Source organism: Bicyclus anynana, chromosome 14, assembly GCF_947172395.1.
Source record: "Bicyclus anynana chromosome 14, ilBicAnyn1.1, whole genome shotgun sequence".
Taxonomy (NCBI): Eukaryota; Metazoa; Arthropoda; class Insecta; order Lepidoptera; family Nymphalidae; genus Bicyclus; species Bicyclus anynana.
The window spans coordinates 11,018,809-11,042,003 of NC_069096.1; the positions used below are offsets into that span (position 1 = coordinate 11,018,809).

At 37.0% G+C, this 23,195-nt stretch overlaps 1 protein-coding gene across 2 annotated transcripts in view; it reads right to left on the minus strand.

Annotated features, from left to right (window-relative positions):
• The window catches only part of LOC112043556 (arf-GAP with coiled-coil, ANK repeat and PH domain-containing protein 2), a 42,991-nt gene extending 20,138 nt beyond the window's left edge, over positions 1-22,853 (minus strand). For both annotated transcript variants that reach the window (XR_008251463.1, XM_024079029.2), the window contains exons 1-9: positions 22,641-22,853; positions 22,428-22,544; positions 21,931-22,104; positions 20,611-20,695; positions 19,432-19,575; positions 5,169-5,264; positions 3,330-3,589; positions 1,012-1,128; positions 116-298 (exon numbers count right to left, since the gene is read on the minus strand). Coding sequence is in view for 1 of the 2 variants with exons in the window: in XM_024079029.2 (XP_023934797.1) it covers positions 116-298; positions 1,012-1,128; positions 3,330-3,589; positions 5,169-5,264; positions 19,432-19,575; positions 20,611-20,695; positions 21,931-22,104; positions 22,428-22,544; positions 22,641-22,693 (1,229 nt within the window). In the remaining variant the exon portion in view is untranslated. The remainder of the gene's footprint in view (positions 1-115; positions 299-1,011; positions 1,129-3,329; positions 3,590-5,168; positions 5,265-19,431; positions 19,576-20,610; positions 20,696-21,930; positions 22,105-22,427; positions 22,545-22,640) is intronic.
• Between the last annotated feature and the right edge of the window lie 342 nt (positions 22,854-23,195).

Below are 23,195 nucleotides of genomic sequence, written 5' to 3' on the forward strand. Positions count from 1 at the left end.
GGGCGAGACGGTGAGCCTGCGGAGGCAGTGGTCGGGCACCAGCACCATCTGCGAGTTGGGCTTATCGTGGCTCTGGCCCAGCTGGATGTACAAGCGTGTGCTCCGAAGCGCTCACCTGATCTTCTTCATAGCAGGCGAGACGGTGAGCCTGCTGGCGCAGTGGTCGGGCACCAGCACCATCTGCGAGTCGGGGTTGTCGCGGCTCTGGCCCTGCTGGATGGCCGAGCGGATGCCGTTCTGCAGCGCCGTGATCCACGCGCCCAGCATGTCCTCCGAGTCAGCTTGCAGCATGTGGCTTCTGGAGACCAATTGTACCAGGGCTTGTTACATACATAATTTTATAAATACTCCAGTCAAAATAATTATTGACTTACATTCAATAACAACCCATGTTCGGCTCAATGTTGAGCTCGAGTCTTCTCCCGGTATGAGACGGGTTATGCCTTAGTCGGCCAAATGCAGATTGGCAGACTTTACACACGCAGTGATTTAAGAAAATTCTCAGGCGTGCAGGTTCCCTCACGATGTTTTTCCTTCACCGTTTGAGACACGTGATTTTTAATATCTTAAAATGCACACAACTGAAAAGTAGCATGCCCCGGATCAGATTCGAATCCACGACGACTCTAAGGCAGAGGTCATTTCCACTGGGCTATCACGTATCTAAGCACTTGCATTGCATGAATTAAATTTTAAGAAGCTTAAATGAATTTTCGTGAACTTTATTGATACAGAGAATAGTGACTTCTTCACAATTTCATGTGAAGATGCGAACATCGAACATCGATTTTATGCACCATTTATGTACAAATAACATGAGTGTGTTTTTAAGCAGTGTTTCTGTTTGAAGGGTATGGGTGTTAAAGCCTCTAGATTACGGACACAAAGTAGCACATTACAAGACATCCCATAAAAAAAATACAGAACAATAGATGATTCTGCAAATTAAAGGAAATAACATCAATAACGAAGCAAAGTTGGTCACAACTTACAAGTAATTTTGGAACTTACTTGGAAGGCGAAAGAACTTCGAAGCAAAACCTCCTCTCGCCATCGAGCACTGGTTTGACCGTGCACAATCTCAAATCCTCTTCCATCACAGTGACATTCAGTTCTCCGGTTCTCTTCCTGCAATCAGTTATACGAATTCATGATTTTTATTATACTTCATTCATTTATTTATAAGTTTTTTTTTATATGCTTAGTGTTGAACTGCATTATACAACTGTGTACTTAGTGCAAGATAAATTTGTAAAATGGTGGTAAACAAAAAAAAAATAAACCTTGGCTGAGTTTGTTGTGGGCTCTTCTCGGATCAAGGCGCTTTGGAACCATCGTAACTTTAATTTTAAGTTTTCGACTTAACTTACCACCAAAAGACGTATCAAAAGTGCTTGTAATACAAGCCTAATTGAAATAAATGAATTTTAAATTTAAATTTATAACTTAACAATGTTCATTAAAAAACAATATGTGTATTTATAATAAAATAAAACTAAAAAAATAACAAAAATATCCAGCCGCCCCGTTGCGGGACATTGGCGTGCCCCAGCAATCTGTGATCTGTTGCCCAAAACGGTGATCTAGTACTCATAATGAACCATTTACCATTGGCGTAAGTTCTTAAGCTAAGATGCACGTCTACGGCCAAGCCTTCGTTTTCTTTCCTTTTATCTTTCCCTTAGGAAGATGTTAACTAAATTTACATATAATTGTATAATTTGTAGCATTGATCAAAGACAAAAAAAAATATTATGAATCTAAAAAAACATGCTAGGTACATAGTAAAACAGTATGTTACCAAAAAACTTCGCAGTTTCAAGTTTAGTAACTTCGATTGGCAAACATTCAACAGTCAAGCTCGTAGTATCTTAGTAATAAATCAGATTTATAACGTCATTGTAGTCAAATTCAGACACCGTTGGAGTTAAGTAACAATTTGTTAATAGAAGTAATTATGACAAGGGCAGAATAATTCTAAATGTGCATAAATACTCGTATATTCTATCAGTCACAATAAATATTATTATTATTTATTGCGGTCAATTGAATTTTGTGAATACTTTCTCTCTCTCTCCGCGTCGTGTTCCTTATTACTGAGGGTCGTGACCCCTATCACACATTCATAACTTTTTTCCGCACGATGTCACGCCATGCGGCTCGGCTTTCGAAAAGGAACCGTGGAATACTTATGTGTTTATTGAATCGAAGTATTCTATTACTAACGAAGGGTTCTACCTACAAACCATATTCCCTCCCCTATAACGATACTGTCTTGTAATAGCTCGTTAAAATGAATTCTTACTGATGATCACTTATCTTCAGGTGAAAGTCTAGTTTAACGTTTAAAAGAAAAAAAGGCCATACATACTCCGTCCGTCAGTTAGTTGTACAGTACGTAAATTATGTTAATTCGCGAGGCCCCGACCTCTAGCGCGTCCCACTTTAACAGCCTTTAGAACTCAAGCGTGACGAACTCGTAGACAGTAAACAAACAGTGAACACGCTCACCGGCACACGGGACCGTAGCCTTACAAGCTAAAATGTTTTATATCACATCACACTAATATTATAAAGGCGAAAGTTCGTATTTGTGTGCGTGTGTAAGTATGTTTGTTCCTTTACGCTGCGGCTTCTGAAGCGATTTGGAAAAAAAATCGATCGGAAGTACATTATTGCATAGAGCTTGGCTGCAATCACACGTGGTGGTTATCAAACAAGCAGTCTACTGTATCTATTGACTCTATGTACTTTTGACTTAAATATACCCACGTTATAGGTGAAAGTTAAAACGGAAAATGGAAGTTGAAATGCCCGGAAGCTGAAAGTTTTAATACCCTTATGCTCAAATCTTCGCAGTGCCAATTTAGAATAAGGAACTAAGTTCCTTGACTACAAAACATCTGTTTATCTTTACTCAATACTTTGTGAGGTTGTAGAAGGTAAGTAGATCTACTGAACGAACTTTGAAAATTTTTTTACCAATATAAACTATATTCATTCCCATATTCCCAAGGTAAGGAGAACTTCGCGAGTGAAACCGCGGTTCTGCGGGGTCTTTTATACCTACTTCAAATGAGGCCTTAGGATATAATTGATTTATATTTTGCTTAAATGTCATAACATTGACATAGAGTCGATTAATTTAGTAAAAAATATATTATGAATTAACTGATAAGTTAATCATAATCACTGACCGAACAATCGTGAAAAACGATCTAAAAATTAAGACAAAATTTTGTTTAAATAAGAATTAATCGCATCAGAAAGTACAACATTAATGAAGTTGAACATTAATGAACATGAAGTTGAAATATTGGTAAACTCACCTATACACAAGTCTGTTGTCGTACAGATAGAACCACCGCCTGTTCCATGTTTTAAACGCATTGGAGGTGCGTTTGAAGAGATAACCCTGCATCCGAGGCATGTTCTTCAAGCAAGGCGTGCTCAGAAGGCCGTCTTTACTCTCCCCTTCGGCCGCCACGGATTTGCAGCTAGGCAGCACCGTGTCCTTACTGTTGACTATCGTGTGTCGATTCTCCATTTCCTTGTCAAGTATCTTCGTATCGTTACGCATTGCTGCAATCTGCAATGCGCTCGTTAGTTAGCTAGCTGGCATTAAATTGCTTCGCGATTAATACTTTTTAATTGGTTAACATATCTGAATAGGTAATCTCGGTAATGTGCACTTCATTTATGTAAAAATGCACTGCTTATCTCATAACGAACCAATGTATTGGAGGAGGTTTCCATTTTACAATTTATTTGTATTTAATGCCTACTCTAATCAAAACCATATCCAGACCTTTAAGCAATCTATACTTTATTAAGAGAGTAGAAACGGAGTGTCTGTACATTGAATAAAATAACCAAAAATTGGAATATCTTCATTAAGTTATGTTCTTAGTATCTTATTGCACTAAACTCCGGAACAAATGAGCTGAATCAAGGTATCATATACGAATAAGTACTGTAAGAGACGCAGTTAGGACTTGTTTCGTTATTTTTTCTTCCCTTTTTTCGCATTATTGTTTTCCATTTTTTTTTAGTTCAGCATTAAGCATTAAGTACTTACAAATTATAGTACATAATAACTGAGCTCGGTATGTTTTTTGGTAAATTTTCTGAAAATTAAGCCTAGCTAGATCGATTTATAGCCCCCGAAACCCTCTGCATACTAAATTTCATGAAAATCGAGCCGTTTACTAGATTCAGATTATATACAAGAATTGCTCGTTTACATAGATAGATAATGCACCATAAAACACAGTAACTTCTTGTTTATTGTACATAAAAACAGATATACGGATTACTTGTTCGGATGAGATCACATTTTAATTGGTTCTGGTCGTCACGAAGGTACATCATCGCCTCTTTAGTTTATAATTATTGCGTATTGGATGACCCCTGAGCCTTAAAAGGTTGTGGAAGCCTAATACGTCTTGCGAAACTTATTGCGCATTACAATTGTATAACACTTTCGATTGTGATGACAATTTTAACTTGATAAAGAGATGCACTACTATGAATAATGTGCTAACGAAATCTAAGTAAACGCCTCAATAGCTCAACGGTAAAACGGACGGACTCATCACCGAAGGGTGGTGGTTTGATCCCCGCGCCGTATTCAACGGGGTGGGGTTTTTCACTAAGGCACGTCAAAAACTTAACTGTGGGTCTCTGGAGAATGGTTGACACAAAGCTAAGTGTTTGACGAATGGGGTCATGATTACTCATATTATTCGAAGAAAATATAAAAAAAATATGATTTTCACTTGGATGACCAAGGAACCTGTGAAAACTACGTAAGGTTTTTTTTTAAATGACTTGTCTGACTACATATAGCTATAGGTATAGCAAAAATAAATTTAAATAAGGAAAAATTATGTTTGAAAGTTTTGTTTGGTACTAATGTCTGGCCGCTCAGAGATTGCGTTTCTGACAGGTTGTGATCGAATTGGCGATGGTACTTCAGACTGGCGGCAAAATTTTCAATATTTTTACTAACCATATTAACAAATAATAACATTGAAAGTTGAATAATTATGCCAAATCACAATAAACGTTTTAATTATACTTAAATAACAAATATAAAAAGGTGACATTGACAGGTCTCAGAAACGCATTCTCTGAGCGGCCGGACTTTATAAATGGTTTGCGTTTACCTCGTCAGCGGTAGATTTGAGGAAGGGTTCTAGGTCTTCAGAAAGGTCCGCTCCTTGGTGATGGTAAGTGCTGCAAGCTTGCAGATAAGATAAGAACTGAAACAAGTGAATAAATTGTAATATACTACTAACTGTTTCTAAAGAACTAAAAATTAAATTAAAGAAATCGTAAATGTTATTAAGATTATTAATCATTATAATCATAACTTGATTTCTTTCTTTTGTGGCGTTTTAAGGAGACCTATCAGAGGATATGATAAAGATTTTTTAAAGATTATGAGAAGGCTGTTTTCTTGCTCTATTTTAAACAATGTTATGTCAAATATGTATGTATATATGACTGCCTCTGTGGCGCAGTAATGTATGCAGTGAATTTACAAGACGGGTGAAGAAGTCCTGGGTTCGATCCCCGGCTGGGCTGATTGCGGTTTTCTTAATTGGTAAAGGTCTGGCGGCTGGGCGGTAGGCTTCGGCCTTGGTTAGTTACCACTCTACCGGCAAAGCAGTACCGCCAACCGATTTAGCTTTCCGGTAAAACGGTTCGGTCTTCAATTTCAAGCAGTTTTTCATGACAATGAAATGGGACCTATCTCTCTCAAACAAAAAAAAAATCAAAATTGGTTAATAAATGACGAAGTTATGAGGCAACAAACATTAAAAAAAACACGCGTCGAATCCAGAACCTCCTCCTTTTTTTGAGCTCGGTTAAAAAAATGTTAATTGTAAGCGTTTTAATAAATAAATAAATAAACAAACAAAACATCATGGAAACGAGCATAGTGGGCTTATGCTTTTTATTTTTAACGACGACGGAAAAGAGGAGAGGAGAGGAGGAGGGAGAGGAGCTCCCGAATGGATGAAGTGATTTCAATTTAGTGTTATTTTATCACTATGTGCGATTACACTATGCGCGAGTGTCGAGAGAGTAATCAACTATTTCATGACCTTCGGCGGTTTTTCAAAATTTTTAATTTTATGTTATAAAACAAAAAAATATAAATTACTCAAAATACAGTTCACACATTGTGTATTACATTTGAAATGCATAGCATGTAAAAACTAATACGTATTTTAGTGTTTCGCTGTTATAGTACGTGAAGGTCACATATGTGAACAGTCATTCAATACAAGATAACAATCATTGATCAATATCAAAAGTAAACAACTCATGTAAGGTGTTGTAAATAAAGGAAAGCACTTGAAAATTATTGTTTGATTGATGGAGCTAAATTCCTCAGTGTTTATAGTTGATTTCAAAACAAACATGAACAAACAAATAATGTACAAGCAACTTTAAACATAAATGCTATCTAAGCCTCGATAGCTCAACTACGATAAGGCTCAAAGGTAATAGGGCCCAGACTCATCACCTAGAGGTGGTGTAGTTCAATTCCCGCCTGATGGACTATTGTAACTGCTCCTGCTTTGTGGTACGACAATAGTCCATTGGACGGGCGGGAATTGGTCATATTTTAAAGATAAGTATGGCAAATAATATTTAAAAAAAACGGTTTTAAACACAATATTATTTCTTTAGAATAATATTATCACACCACAGCTGCCTTGAAAATTTCATAAAAGTCTATATAAATATTTATTTCTGATAGTCAAAGCTACGTCTGTCAGTCTGCCAGGGCAGACAGGGCAGCTTCTCCCCTTGACACTATAAAAACAAAGCAACCAAAGTTTCAAGGCCATTCAGGACATTAGATTGACAACAATCGCATAATCGCCATAGACGTACATATCATCATCATTAGGTGCCTTCTTCCAGCTGAAGTTTGGCGGTCATGTGTAGAAAACTCTTCCGGTCTTTTGCAGTATTTTTAAGCTGTGTATATGTTAACTTGGTCCACTCTTTGACATCATCTATCCACTTTCTCCGCTGTCTTCCTGGAGCACGTTTTCCGGGTATCTTACCTTCTAGGATCAACCTAGGAAACTCATAGAGGGATCCCCGTTGCAGATGCCCGAAAAATGCGATTTTCCTCCTCTTAATGGTTGTCATGAGGCTTCGGTTACAATTGGCTCTTTTTAAAACTTGATCATTCGAGACGAAGTCTTTCCAGGAAATTTTGAACATTTTCCTTAGCCCCCACATCTCAAAAGCTTGCAACCGTCGACAACACTCTTTTTTTTAGGACCCATGTCTCGCACCCATATAAAAGAGTGGACCAAACATAACATTTAAGAACGCGATATCTTGTAGGGAAAGGAATCTTGGGGTCACATAAGGCTTTGGACATTTTATAAAATGCAGCCTTTCCTTGTCCAATTCTGCATTTTATTTCTTCTTGATGGTCCAAGTCAGATGTGAAGTATCGGCCCAAGTATTTAAATTTATTAACTGCTGGGAGCATCTGTCTACGTAGATATATTTTGGGAAGTGGAACCTCAGTTTTCGCTATAACCATTGCTTTGGTTTTACTAATATTAATATTCAGTCCCATTAGATCACCAGCATTAGCCACATGCTCTAATAAAATCTGCAACCCGCTTTCTGAATTAGCTATAAGCACAGTATCATCCGCGTATCTGATATTGTTGACTCGTTGTCCGTTAACATTTATTCCCTCAGGATGATTCCTTAATAAGTCGGTAAGGATGTCCTCCGAATAAAGATTGAAGAGTAATGGGGATAGTATGCATCCTTGTCGGACTCCTCTCTTAATCGGTCTCCATTCGGATAGCTTACCTTCAATTTTAATGGCAGCTTCCTGGTACCAATAGAGATTCCCGATTAGTCTGCGGTCTTTTTCATCTAGTCCTTTTCTATCGAGAATCTCCATCAACTTATGATGCTGGACACGATCAAACGCTTTCTCGTAGTCTATAAAACATAAATAGACACACTGCTGGTGTTCAATTGCCCGTTCCGCAAGACAATTAAGTGCAAAGATGGCCTCCCGAGTTCCTATACCAGGTCTGAAGCCAAATTGTTCAGAACTTAAGCCTTCTAAGCATTTACTTTTAACGCGGTTGTAGATAATTTTCAACAATACCTTCATTGTATGACTCATCAAGCTTATAGTACGGTAGTCCTCACACTTTACTGCCTTTGATTTTTTAGGTATAGGTACAAATGCAGAACGAAGCAAGTCTTTTGGGATAACCCCGGAGTCATAAATTATATTAAACAGTGTAACCATTTTGTTTTTCATCCTGTTTCCCATGTGCTTTAAAAGTTCTGTAGGAATTCCATCTTCTCCGGTAGCTTTGCCTGATTTCATATATGCAAGTGCATAATCTAGCTCTTCTAACAAAATTGGTGGTCCTGACAATGACAATGGTGAACTAAAATCATGCTGAGCGGGTCTGCAATCGTGAAAAAGATTCTGTATGTATTCTTCCCATCTATTAAGTTTGTCTTCTAATGTAATTAAAAGATTACCTTTCAAATCCAAAATGGTACTAGGGCTAGAGGGTTTTATACCTGAAGACAGTCTTTTTAAGGCCTTGTGTAATTCACCATACTGATGTGTGGCTTCTAGATGTTCGATTATTTGGCACTGAGTTATTAAATCCCTCTCTTTTGCTTCACGAATTTTAAGCTCAAGCTTGCTATTAATTTGCTTATAAGTGTCTGTGCATAACTTATTCTGTTTACGCTCATCGAAAAGTTTTAAAATTTCTTCCGTTATCCAAGGTTTTCTGCTTACATACTCCCTATAACCAAGTGTTTGTTCAGCCGAATTTAACAAAGTCTCCTTAATATTACTCCATAAGGTCTCAACACACTCTGTCTGTATAGTATCTGTTGTGTTAACTTCGTCAGTTTGCTTCGAGAATTGTTCTTTGATTCTGTCGTCTGTCAACCTAAGAATACCAAGGACTTTATTACTACTATTACGTTTTTGCACTTTCTTTAGTTTTAGCCTAATTTTACAAGTAAGTGGATTGTGATCCGAGTGGATATCAACCCCTGGATATGTTTTAACGCTAGTAATGGCATTGCGATATCGCTGATTTACACATATGTAGTCAATTTGGTTTCTTATAATTTTACCATCTGCGTGTGCTGGGGATTGCCACGTATATAAACGCCTCTTTGGTAGTTTAAACCAAGTATTCATTACGGTTAAAGTATGCTCTGTACAGAACTCTATTAGGCGGTCACCCCTCTCGTTTCTCTCACCGAGTCCATATTGACCGACGATGTTGTGCACAAGAGTCTCTCCAACTTTGGCGTTAAAATCGCCCATCACTATAATAATCTCATGTTTTTTAACAAGTTTAAGTATCGCGTTAATATCCTCGTAAAATTTTTCACACTCATCTTGAGTGCTTTCAGCTGTTGGTGCATACACTTGAATAAGGTTAGTCCTTATCGGCTTAGTATTCAATTGTAATAACATTACCCTGTCAGAATACGAAATATATCCTGTTACACAAGACTTAACCCTCTTGTTTACAATAAAACCGACGCCCTTTTCATGCTTTTGGCCCCCTGAATAATAGAAGTGAGTATTCTCGTAACTTGGTATATCTCCGCCGTCTATCCATCTCACTTCGCTCATTCCCAAAATATCCCATTGATGTTTTCCCATTTCGATAATTGCATTCTCTAGTTTACCATCTTGGTATAACGTTCGCACGTTCAAAGTTGTTACCTTTAACTCGCCATGGTCGTTGTTTTTAAATCGGAAATCCCGCCCGGAGATTGTCACCCTCGATTGCCGGGCACTGAGGGTATTTGTTGTTTTCTCACTCATGATTTTACTAGGGAATGATAATGTGGTAGTTTCCCGTTGCTTTCCACATCGCAGTGTTGTGACCAGTAGTCAATTTTTAGACCTGCTCACAGCTGACTTGGGGTGAAACCGGTTCCAGATGCATTCTGTTGCGCTTTCCTTCCCTACTATAGAGGACTGCTGCCTCCCCATAGTGCAGTAGCTCCACTCAGAGCTATAGACGCCAAACGGTATCTTAAGCTACTGCCCCGCGACCGACAGCACCTAGCCAACGCCTTCATTATAGTGGCGGCGTTTATTCGCCACTGTCATCCATTATCATTGAGTTTAGCGTTGTTTTACGAGTATCCCAGCCACGGGCACCCCAACGCCTCTCCAATGGACCGCCCCGTTGTCCGCGACTGCTTATTCAATATATTCGCAGCTAACCCTCATATCTGAGGGACGTTCGCTATCCGCAACCTGCGACGCGTGTGGTGGCAATGGGCTTTGCCTCTGGGAACTGATCACCCAGAACCACATGATCACCCAGAACCACATCGTACATATACTATATAGTTCTATACTGTAAAGTAAACTAATAATTATGTACTGTCATCATCCTTAATATTAACAACCTATATTCGGCTCACTGTTGAGCACGAGTCTCCTTTCAGAATGAGAGGGGTTAGGTCTTTGTCCACCACGCTGGTCCATTGCGCATTGTTTCCTTAACGACTTTGAGACGCGTGAAATTTTATTTCTTAAAATGTACATAACTGAAAAGTTTGAGGTGCATGCCCAAGACTGGATTCGAACCTACGCCCTCCGAATCGAAGGCAGAGGTCTCTCACGTCACGTTATGTAGGTACATGTTACAAATAAATAAATAAAATAAAATATATATTTATATTTTACCTTTAAATCATGATCACTATCCAAACAGTAAAATATTAAATCCACAAATAGTAACTCAAAGTTTTACAGCTTGACACACTTTTATTTTATATTCGTAATAAAAACAGAACAGATTCGTATACAAAATACACCTGAAACCAACTGTCGCCTCAAGATGCCGTAATCGAATTGCGAATTAGTCACTTGGTCGACCTAGCGATTGGCGTGCCACGAAATCTATCAAGCATCGGTTCGCTTCGCTGTAATCAATGAGTAATCTCAGATAGCTTCTGATATACTCGAATGGTATTATAATTTGAATGTAATACGAGATTACACTATCTGCGATACTACATGTGACAAAACATTGATTGTATCTTCGAATGAAGCGACTCATATGATAATGATAAAACTTCACTCATTTGATCCTATATTTTTTTTTACTTCCGGGCATCCGGATATATTTTTTTTTATGTTGAAAAGCATTATTTTTATTTTGGATAAGAACGACATAAGTATCTGCAATAGGTATGGACGAAGCTTAAATATGAAAAACACATGTATATCTTTATTTGTACTTACAGAGATAAGTACAGACGCACAGATACAAAATACTCTTGCGAGTTAGAGTGCGTGCACGATAAGTTTGCTCGTGGCCAAAATCGGAATTAATCAAAAGCCCCGCCATCTTGTCGTCTATCTCTATATATCTGTTGGCGGGTAAAAGAGATCACTAAAGCTGGCAACATAATTGCGCCACCAGTCGTGCGCAGACTTATTTTGCACGCACTCTATACTATAGTATGCGCATTATCATCTGAGTCGTCCGGTCATAAAAGTCAAAAAAGATAGGAATGTGCAGCGCGCCTACCTGCGCACCCTAATTATCGATAAACGGCTACCTGCGCACGTGCTAATGATGAGTCAATAATGATTTGGACGATTCTGATTGGTCGGTTTCTAATGTAATTGCATTGCGTATTTTTTTTGCTATAAATGTGTTTACTGCAATTAAATAAATACATTCATGTGTTACTCGTTGCGCACTATGGATACTAATATATAATAAATTTGGCAGAAGACGAAGATTCTGATGATGAAGACTCAGATGAAGATTAATTTTATTTAGTTAATAATTATATAATATGAAATATGTATTATATTAAATCAAATATTGTTAATTTTTTTAATTTTGTGAACAAGATACGATAATAAACTTTACTTATCGATAATATGTCTTTCATTGTTACACCCTTCACTAGACGGCTCCATAAGACCCATAAGTGCAAGCGAGATAGATATAGAGAAATGATTTATGGCCCTAAGACTCAGTTGTTAATGCTATTAGTATAATAGCATTAACAACAGCGAGATAGATATAGAGAAATGATTTATGGCCCTAAGACTCAGTTGTTAATGCTATTAGTATAATAGCATTAACAACTGAGTCTTAGGGCCATAAATCATTTCTCTATATCTATCTCGCTTGCACTTATGGGTCTTATGGAGCCGTCTAGAGATAGATATAGAGAAATGATATAGAGAAATGATTTATGCCCCTAAGACTCAGTTGTTAATGCTATTAGTATAATAGCATTAACAACTGAGTCTTAGGGCCATAAATCATTTCTCTATATCTATCTCGCTTGCACTTATGGGTCTTATGGAGCCGTCTAGTGAAGGGTGTAACAATGAAAGACATATTATCGATAAGTAAAGTTTATTATCGTATCTTGTTCACAAAATTAAAAAAATTAACAATATTTGATTTAATATAATACATATTTCATATTATATAATTATTAACTAAATAAAATTAATCTTCATCTGAGTCTTCATCATCAGAATCTTCGTCTTCTGCCAAATTTATTATATATTAGTATCCATAGTGCGCAACGAGTAACACATGAATGTATTTATTTAATTGCAGTAAACACATTTATAGCAAAAAAAATACGCAATGCAATTACATTAGAAACCGACCAATCAGAATCGTCCAAATCATTATTGACTCATCATTAGCACGTGCGCAGGTAGCCGTTTATCGATAATTAGGGTGCGCAGGTAGGCGCGCTGCACATTCCTATCTTTTTTGACTTTTATGACCGGACGACTCAGATGATAATGCGCATACTATAGTGAAGGGTGTAACAATGAAAGACATATTATCGATAAGTAAAGTTTATTATCGTATCTTGTTCACAAAATTAAAAAAATTAACAATATTTGATTTAATATAATACATATTTCATATTATATAATTATTAACTAAATAAAATTAATCTTCATCTGAGTCTTCATCATCAGAATCTTCGTCTTCTGCCAAATTTATTATATATTAGTATCCATAGTGCGCAACGAGTAACACATGAATGTATTTATTTAATTGCAGTAAACACATTTATAGCAAAAAAAATACGCAATGCAATTACATTAGAAACCGACCAATCAGAATCGTCCAAATCATTATTGACTCATCATTAGCACGTGCGCAGGTAGCCGTTTATCGATAATTAGGGTGCGCAGGTAGGCGCGCTGCACATTCCTATCTTTTTTGACTTTTATGACCGGACGACTCAGATGATAATGCGCATACTATAACTAATCCTGGACAGTTAATGTGCAAACTTCATTCAAGACTCAAGTTCAACCGTTTTTGCGTGATAGACTAACAAACATCCAAATACATGTATACATAACAATTAATCTTCCACGATTACATACAGAAGAGTGTAGACGGCAATTTTTTTAGGTATGTTATATACTTATTACTTACCTAAAAAAAATTTTAATAGAAAAAATTCAACCGACTCCAAAAACATCAAACATACCTACTGACTAAACTAAAAAGCGAAAAATAACATCGCACTAAGTTCTATGTATCATAATATGTTATAACTGATGATCAGTTTGAATGCGGTGGTCAATGGAAAAAATTTAAAACGCTATAGTTGCCCCTACGTTTTTTGAAAGTTCCCCTCGATTTCTCCAGGATCCCATCATCAGATCCTGAAATGGTGACAATGGGACCACCTCAGGAGGTCACCTTTCAAACAAAAAAATAATTATCCAAATCGGTCCAGGCGTCTTTAAGTAATCAGAAACATACAGACGAATTGAGAACCTCCTCCTTTTTTTTTGAAGTCGGTTAAAAATAAAGCAACATTTGTCACCTACTTACAATTTTACCACTATTGTTCAAAACATTTTCTCTAGGAAGATCTTAATCATTTACTAAGCAAGTACTTGTAACATGAATGTCACTGTAAAAAAAGAATCATTAAATCCGTTTTGGGTTACAGTTCTTTGCCCCAAAAACATTGTTTACAAAAACAACAGTCTGCAAGTGAACATCTTTGACAAAAACATCGTGTGCTCTTTGTAACGGTGACTTTAACTTTTGTTCGTAAACGTTTCACTCATTTGAAAGCACTAGCTAACTAACAAATATATCTGTATTTTTTTACTAGCGAGTGCCCACAACGAGCGAGCAACATTACAATTTCAGTAAAATTCTTCATTAACAGCCTAATTCCAGGAGTGCTTTCAAGTTATTCGTATGTATACAAAGTAATAAGAATAAGAAGGCTCAGAGTCAATCAGCGATGGAGCGAGCTATGCTTGGAGTTTCTCTCAGTTAAGAATCAGAAATGAGGATATCCGCAGAAGAACCAGTCACTGACATAGCTCAGCGAGTCGCGAAGTTGAAGTGGCAATGGGCAGGGCACATCATTCGAAGAGTCGATGGACGTTGGGGTCCCTAGGTGCTGGAATGGCGACCCCGCACCGGAAAGCGCAGTGTTAGTCGATCCGCCACTATAGATGGACCGAAGACATCAAGCGGGTTGCAGGAAGCTGCTGGATGCTGGCGGCTGGATACCGTGATGTTTGGAAGTCTATACAAGAGGCCTATGTCCATCGGCTAATAATGATGATGATGATGATACAAAGTAATACTTCTCACGGTTACTCATTTCTCTTAGATGTCTCCAATCACACAACACTACGGCTTATGAGACAATATGAGAAGGGTGTACGAGTTTTTAACACAATGAAATATTTCGCGCAAAATTGTACTTGGTTATCTTTGCTCATCCGTTTCTTTAGTCACAGAATAGTCTTCTATGAGTTTCTGGAAGTACGGCCGAGCTATAAAACGTTACAGCATAACATGTCTGATGTCCAAGGGCAGTTATAGCCCAGTGGGTATGACCTCTGCCTCCGATTCCGGAGGGTGTGGGTTCGACTCCGGTCTGGGGCATGCACCTGGTGTGAATTTTAAGAAATTAAGTATTACGTGTCTCAAATTGTGAAGAAAAAACATCGTGAGGAAACTAATCCATATCAGAGAATTTTCTTAATTCTATGCGTGTGTGAAGTCTGCCAATCCGCATTGGGTCAGCGTGGTGGACTATTGGCCTAACCTCTCTTATTCTGAGAGGAGACTCGAGCTAAGCAGTGGGCCGAATATGGGTTGATAATGATATGATATGATGATAATGATGACATGTCTAATCAAAGTACACTACTGCTACAAATTACCTTCCAATTTTGTCTACGTCTATTCAAAGTGACCCCACGATAATCGATAGTAACTCGATTATTATTAGACTTACGAGTAAAACGTTCGCAAATTTTAAACAACTACTTAAAGCTAATTAACGGACGTAAGCACTACTTTTATGTTTTCTCTGAATGACGTGCGACGATATAATTGCCCGAACAAGTGTTTTTTTTTTTTTTAAATACAACCGACTCCAAAACATTAACGTACCCACGAAACTAAAAAGGGAAAAATAACATAATAATATGTTCTACCGATTGATCACTTTGAAGGAGGTCCCGAGCCAGTGATCTATTAATTCAAGGCGTACCTATAACATAAAGATTTTTGTTTCTCAGACGATCGTTTTTTCTTTCATATGTTTTGTTCAGTTACGACTAAAATCAACACAGCTTGGCACCGACTTGAAAGAAGAGAACGCACTACACTTCTTAGCCTTCCTCCAATGTACGGCGACCATTAGAATGCATTGGCTTACCATAAAAAGCGACCGCAGTGAAACAGCAACTCTTACAAAAACTATAATAAATTAGTTTTAAAACCCAAATAAACCCAAACACCCACACTAAACACCCGATTTGACGAAATGAGTTCATTCACTGGTACGAAACAAAGTGACGGTGAATCTGAATCCATAGAAAGACTTGCTTTAATTTATTTGTATCGACTAATTCTAGTGATATTTGATACGGATTTGATAGGTGTCTATTATGTTCTGCGTTATTTATAACTAGCGGACGCCCGCGACTTCGTCCGCGTAAATTAGTTTTTTTAGAAATCCCTCGAAAACCATGAATTTTTTCCGGGATGAAAAGTAGCCTATGTGTTAATCCAGAATAAAATCTATTTCCATTCCAAATTTCATCCAAATCGCTTTAGCAGCCGCAGCGTAAAGGAGGAACAAACATACACACACACACACACACAAGCTTTCGTCTTTAAAATATTAGTGTGATAGCGGTCATGCTTTCGCTTTCGCTTTTACTTAAGTACACATCTTCCCTACCCCTACCTTACCCTACTCCCTACCTAAACCTACCCAACCCTACTGTGCCCCTACTTTTCCCTTACCCTACCGCTAACCCTAACCTTACCCTACCCCTGCCTTACCTCTACCCTACCCTTACCCTACCCCTACCTTACCCGTACCCTACCCGTACTCTACCCTACCCGTACCATACCCTACTCGTACCCTACCCCTTCCCTACCCTACCTCTATCCTACCCTTCCCTATCGTACCCCTACCTCTACCTTACCCCTACACTACCCCTACCCTACCCTAAACTACTCGTACCCTACACCTTCCCTACCTTACCCCTACCCTTCCCCTACCTTTAGCAAAATCAGTCCTGCCCTTTGAGCGTGGTGCGATGACCAAAGAACTATTTCTCAAGAAACTAAAGTGGGGTAATCTCTGGATCTACTGGACCGATTTAGAAAATTCTTTTACCAGTAGTAAGCTACGTTATTTGCGAGTGTCATAGGCTATGTTTGATCCGCATATTCACACGGGAACGGGAACTACGTAAATGAAAGCGCCGGGCGTCATATAGCGGAATTTCTGCGTCTTTTAGAAATTTTGTATTATCTCCGAAACTATTTAAGTAATTAACATACTGTAAAGTGCAAATCTTATCTCCATAATATCCTTGTGATTATTTAATAATTTATTTTAATAAGGATTAAAGTTTAGTTGTATAAATAATGACGTAAACCTAAGTATATAAAATTAATACTTTTTAAAACACAAAAGGTACTATATCTGCTAATATATAGAAGATAGATATATGGTGTCGCGGACTTTTTTGTAGAACTTTTCAAGATACAAAAAGTCTCCATACATTAATTTCAATTTTACACAATACTTAAGGCAGCGCATGCGAATAAGTCTGTTTAAGAGGATTTTCAGTCCGACCTGTATGACAAAAACTGTGATAACTCGGCTAATATATATGATACCAATATAAAATATAGCCTATAGCACTCCCCGATAATGTAGCATTCTACTGGTGAAAGAATTTTTACAATCGGACCAGTACTTCCGAAGATTACCCTATTTAAAAAATGTGACAAACTTACAAACTTACAAACTTTACCTCTTTATAATATTAGTATAGAGTATAGAAGTATAGATTGGAACTACAATTTAAGCCATCCAATCCTGTTATATTTACTACACTAGTGTCGTAAAAAAGCATAAGAATCAAACCAAAAATCTTGTAGATAAATAGACCATACAAATATCCTCATTTATATATTTTGCACTGTCTAGGAATTATAAAATCACCTATACAAAATTTTAGTAAATTAATTTATAAATATAAAATCTTTTATATATAAGTAACTTTTCTTTTAATTTAAGTATATAAAAAAAATACATATCCATTGGGCTATCACGTCTCTTAACGCCCAGTGGATATGACCAGTGGGCGTGCATCTCCAACTTTTCAGTCATGTGCATTTTAAGAAATTAAATATCATGTGATGGTGAAGGAAAAACTTCATGAGGAAAGCTGCATACATGAGAATTTTCTTGATTCTCTACGTGTGTGAAGTCTGCTATTTTATAAGTTATCATAATGGAACGCTAAATGCTTTTTTTGCCGGTAGCGTGGTGACTATCCACGTTCGAAATTACTATCAGACTAGAGCCAATTTGGAAAATAAAACAATCTCAATTGGCCCGAGCCGGGAATCGAACTCATAGACGTTAGGAAAAGCAAACATTACGTACTGTGTCAAAGAGGTCATCCAGTAATATCTTAAACCAGTGACTATGCCGTTAAAGATTATTTCGCATCACGTAAAAGCAAACAATACAGGTGTTACGCAAACTGCTGTGTATGAATTAGACGGAAATGCGTGACTCAGTACCACAACAATGAACATAATTGCCCACACTGCTATCTTACTGTGTATATCATATATGTTTGTGATTATTTGCAAGAAATATTAAAACAAATTAATGATTGAATCTAATACTCAGAAGTGAAGCAGTTTATTAGACAGGCTCTATTTATAACGAGAATTCTAATACATTTACAATTTTAACAAACCGAAACATTTACCTGATAAAACATTAGAAAGCGTGCATTTTTGCTACTTAAAAAATCGTAAGCGATAAAGGACAAGCTTAAAGGGACGGTCTGTTTAGTAAAAGGACACCAAAATTTTTTAGGAATTCTTCGATCTGACTTATGACTCTCTGTTCTCTGTCTTTTTCTGTTCTCTTGTGTATCTTCTCCGACATTACTGAGCGGTTTTTCGTACAGATTTTCAAGTTCAAAGTCAAGCTTGACGCAATTTAAAATTTTTGTGTTATTTTATGTAAATAGGATGTTTAGATAGTATAGACATATCCTGTGTTTCCTTGGTATTTGGTTATCTTAAAAACTTCCCACTGAAGAAAGAGTTAAACTGCCTCTATGTTGATATAGGATTAGTAGCAATGGTAGGGGTCTACATAATATAATACAGGATAGATATAGGAGGTAGGTACCTCGAAACTTCGCGATGGTGTTTGAAGTTTATAAGACTACTTATTAAGAAATAATAATTAATTAAAAAACCCGACTTTGAAGCCCCGCATTGACGCAGCCTGTCTAAGCCACAAATCCTCTCTCCTAGAATGAATGACCAAGTGCGGAAAAGGCCCAGAAGGAGGAACAAGAATAGTATCTGGTTTGCTACGTATTTTAGCCTCAGTGTCGACGATTTAATGCCATATCTATACTAATATTATAAAGCTGAAGAGTTTGTTTGTTTGGTTGAACGCGCTAATCTCAGGAACTACCGGTCTGATTTGAAAAATTCTTTCAGTGTTAGACAGCTCATTTATGGAGGAAGGCTATAGGCTATATTAACACGCTAAGACCAATAGGAGTGGAGCACCAATAAAGAATGTTTCAAAATCAGGGGATTTTTTCCTATTGAGAGCTTACGTTGCGTGCGGTGCGTAAACGGTTAAAGCTTCGCAAAAATCATATATCACAGAATTGTTCCCGCGTGATATGTGAAAAACTGAAATCCACGCGTACGAAGTCGCGAGCGTCCGCTAGTCTCCTGTATAAATATCGTTAATGTTCCAGGATTTTTTCCTGAGTGTAGTTAGGTAAAAAAAGACGGAACTCACAGTGGCCAGTATGTCGTGTCTCTTCCTAGCCTGTAGCATGGTGATCTTGTGCACGTGGTCCAGCGCCGTGTGCCGGAAGCAAGAGCGCGTGGCCAGTAAGAGATTCATCACTTCCTCCGCGTCGGTGGGCTTGTGGCGAGACACCTGCGGCCAAAAAACAATAGTAATTATCCAAAGACAACGAGAGAAAATATCTTAGCATTCCATGGATTTACCATGCGGGTCCTTTGTGTGGCAGAGAAAAACTCCGAGTAGAGCCTAAGCCTTAAGTATATCCTTGACAGTGCTCACACTCCCCTTCTCCACTAGCGTGGTTCTCTTTGCTTAGCCAAATTTGGTATGATCCTACTAGAGCAGCTTTGGATACCCGTTCTACTATAGAACTTGCATGTCTAGTGAGGCCAAAGTCTTTAAGCAAGTTATATTTTAGAGATATTTTGCTGGCAATCCACTCGCACCTACTTCTATGGCGTACTAACTAACCACATGACCATTTTTAATCAGTGCATTTGTTAGGTCATGATATTTTATTCACTTTTATACTTTAGTCCTTCAGAATTTTAGCTTCCCACAGTAAGCTTTACAAGTAGTTTAAGTTAGGTAGGTTTAGTAGGATCAGTTTGTTTTGAAAAAAGGAAAAAGTGATTTTATAATGATTTTCATACATATCCATTAATAAAGACCAATCAGATACAGAACCTAGCATTGAAAAAGGCTCGCTTGTTTTTAATAACTATGTAATTAAAAAGTATGAAGTGTAGTTATGGAATATCCTTACAGATTCCAATTTTCCTACTGCCTACAGGATGTATTGTATTATTATATGTAGCCTATATTATAGGACACCTTTAAGGCAACTGCGTTCCAAACTAGGCTGAATGTTCTTACTATCAGTCATGATTTCAGCAAAGAGCTTGCTGAATAACGTAAAATTAAATATTATTTACTCAAAAATTGCTCGTAAATATGTTAAATTTAAAATATTAATTTAAAATTAAATAATTAATTTAAAGGTAGCATGCATCTCTGGCTAATGTTCCTTGGTCCTGAAAGATGAAATGACATTTTATGTGGTCTATTTGAAGCTAATAGACTTGGCAGTGACTTCACAATGAATTTCGTCACGTGTATCAGCTAGTTCATTTATTATTTATTTCGAGCAGGTTTGATGATAGTTACCTGAGAATTCCTATTTAAAGCTATATCCAGATCATTAGAGATTTTATCGAAGTGATGTTTGCTTTCCTTCACGCCCTTGATATCTCTGTAAAAATACACACAGTTACAATGTGTCGACAATGTAAACAGTTGGTTGAACTTAACCTTTATCAATTATTATTGTTATCAGTGTTTGGGATGTGTGTGACTCAATGTTTTTACTACATAATAATATTATTTTGATGATACAGCTTTTAGTTTCAGTTATGTATAAATAATTATAAATATAAAAATATTGCCTCATTTGTCTAGTGGTTTGCTGTGGCTTCATGAGCTCATGGGTTCAAATCCTAAGCTGGCTATGAAATTGCTATGAAAAGTTGGTTCTGTTACAACCCATGCCTTGGAGTGCAAATAAAATTTTTGTTCCTGGTTGTTATCATTGTGATCATTATAATAGTCATTCTAATAACTAAATAGCCAAAGCCAATTTAAAAATAAAAAAAAAATTGCCATGTGTAAAAACTAAAATTCCCTAAAAGAAAGTGAAGAGTGATGTATATCTAAAGATATTGCATGTAATTTATTACTTCAGTGAATGCACTATAACATAAACAGTCATTCTCTCAGTCTTGTGTAATAAAATCTAATTTTAAACTGTTCTCCCTACAATTTACGATGCAAAGTTTATTTAAGATGACAGGTAGATTTATAGCGTGATACACATTTCCTGCAAATTATACTTGACATAGAAACTGGTATGTAGTTTGTGAATAGGTACATAAATATAATATCACTAGAAGTTGTTTGCAAGTTCTCTATACGTAAAACCTTTGGGTTTTATGGATGCACACTTGCATATAAAAATTCCTCACTGGCACATATTAGTACTCCCTTATTAGTACTTGGCAAAACTTTGTGATGGACCGTAAAAACATATCTTATGATTTTGAGACTTGGTCGCTAAAGAGGGCTCAGAGTCACACAGCAGGAGATGGAATGAGCTATGGTAGGAGTATCTTTGCGGGATCTAATCAGAAATGAGGAGATCCACAGAAGCAATCTGTGGCAATGAGCAGAGCATATAGTTCAAAGAGCCAATGGACATTGGGGTCCCAAGGTGCTGGAATGGCAACCTCGCACTAGAAAGCGCAGTGTTAGTCGACCCCCCAGGTGGACTGAAGTGATGTTTAGAAGTTCCTACAAAAGGCCTATGTCCTGCAGTGGACGTCCATCGGCTGATATTATGATGATGATGCTCCTCCCCCTTCCTCTCTTCTGAATTTATATAAAACATAGTGCTTGTCAAAACTTGATAATAAACAATAAACAAATACATACACTTTTATAAAAGCGGTGAGATTTTTGAGTATAGTCCTGGAAGCTTGGTCCAGTAATATGGAATGGAACTTGGTCATCTCCTGCAGTGAGTGGATCATACGGTTCAAAGCTGACAACACGGTAGAATCCTCTGTGAAGTTGCTGCTCATGTCCCATAGTGCATTTGTGAATGTGCTGGAAGAAATAAACTTGCTACTCTTTGTCTGAACTCAACTGAGGAAAAGAACTATTAACTGGGTACACCTCAAATATTGTATGTATGCAATCTTTATAATTTTTTTTTTTATTCTTTACAAGTTAGCCCTTGACTACAAACTTCCTTCTTTTAAAAGTTGGTTTTTAACCAACTTTTAAAAGAAGGAAGTTTCTTAATTTGACAATATATATTTTTTCAAATACTTAACTGTTAGTTAAGCAAATTCTGAGCAAAAAATTATGCAAACAAACAAATGAGATGGACGATAATTACGGTTAATTATAATAAAAACATATCTTACCTTCTATGACTCATGTAAGTTTTTCCTGACTCTATCATAACAGAACAAGTTTTCAAAACTTTGTCGAGCTTTTGCTCCAAAGCCTCTATGCTAGCTTCTTCAGTCTCCAGCTGCTCCCTATAAGCACAAGTTGCTCGGATTTATCAATTTGTAAACAAATCACGCACCGAATTTCACTTTCTATTTACGTTCATTTATTAATCAGTGCCTTACCTGAATTTAGGGGAGTCTCTGAGACATTCATCGAAATCTATTATAGGCTTCATTTTAAAAGCTATTGCTATTATTTTGCTAACACGCTGAACTTTCCATTGTCCTTATCAAATTTTAGTATCGACAAATCAAAGAATCACAGACGAGCAAAAATTTTATGGAATAATAAACCACCAAACACTATCTTCCATAGTCAAAACGTCAAAACACACAGAACAAGAACAACAGTCACAGACAAAAGTAAAGATAACTTGACAATTGACATTGCCAACAGACAAAACTCGAGTTTTTTCTTTAACTGGCTTATATTTTTGGCTTCTAAGTCTTTTGAGACCGATAAGAAAAAGCAACTTTTTACATTTTTTATTTATTTTACGGATACCAGTCTTATAAGGCAAGGATATTTTAAGCATAGATTTATACGGCAAATTAAATTATGCTGCCTTGGTTTATCAAGCTATATATAATACATTTGCTCTTCCCTTATGGGAAATAAATATTTTCACAATTAATACAGTGCTTACAATTAATGACAAACTTCATTTTCATCAAAGA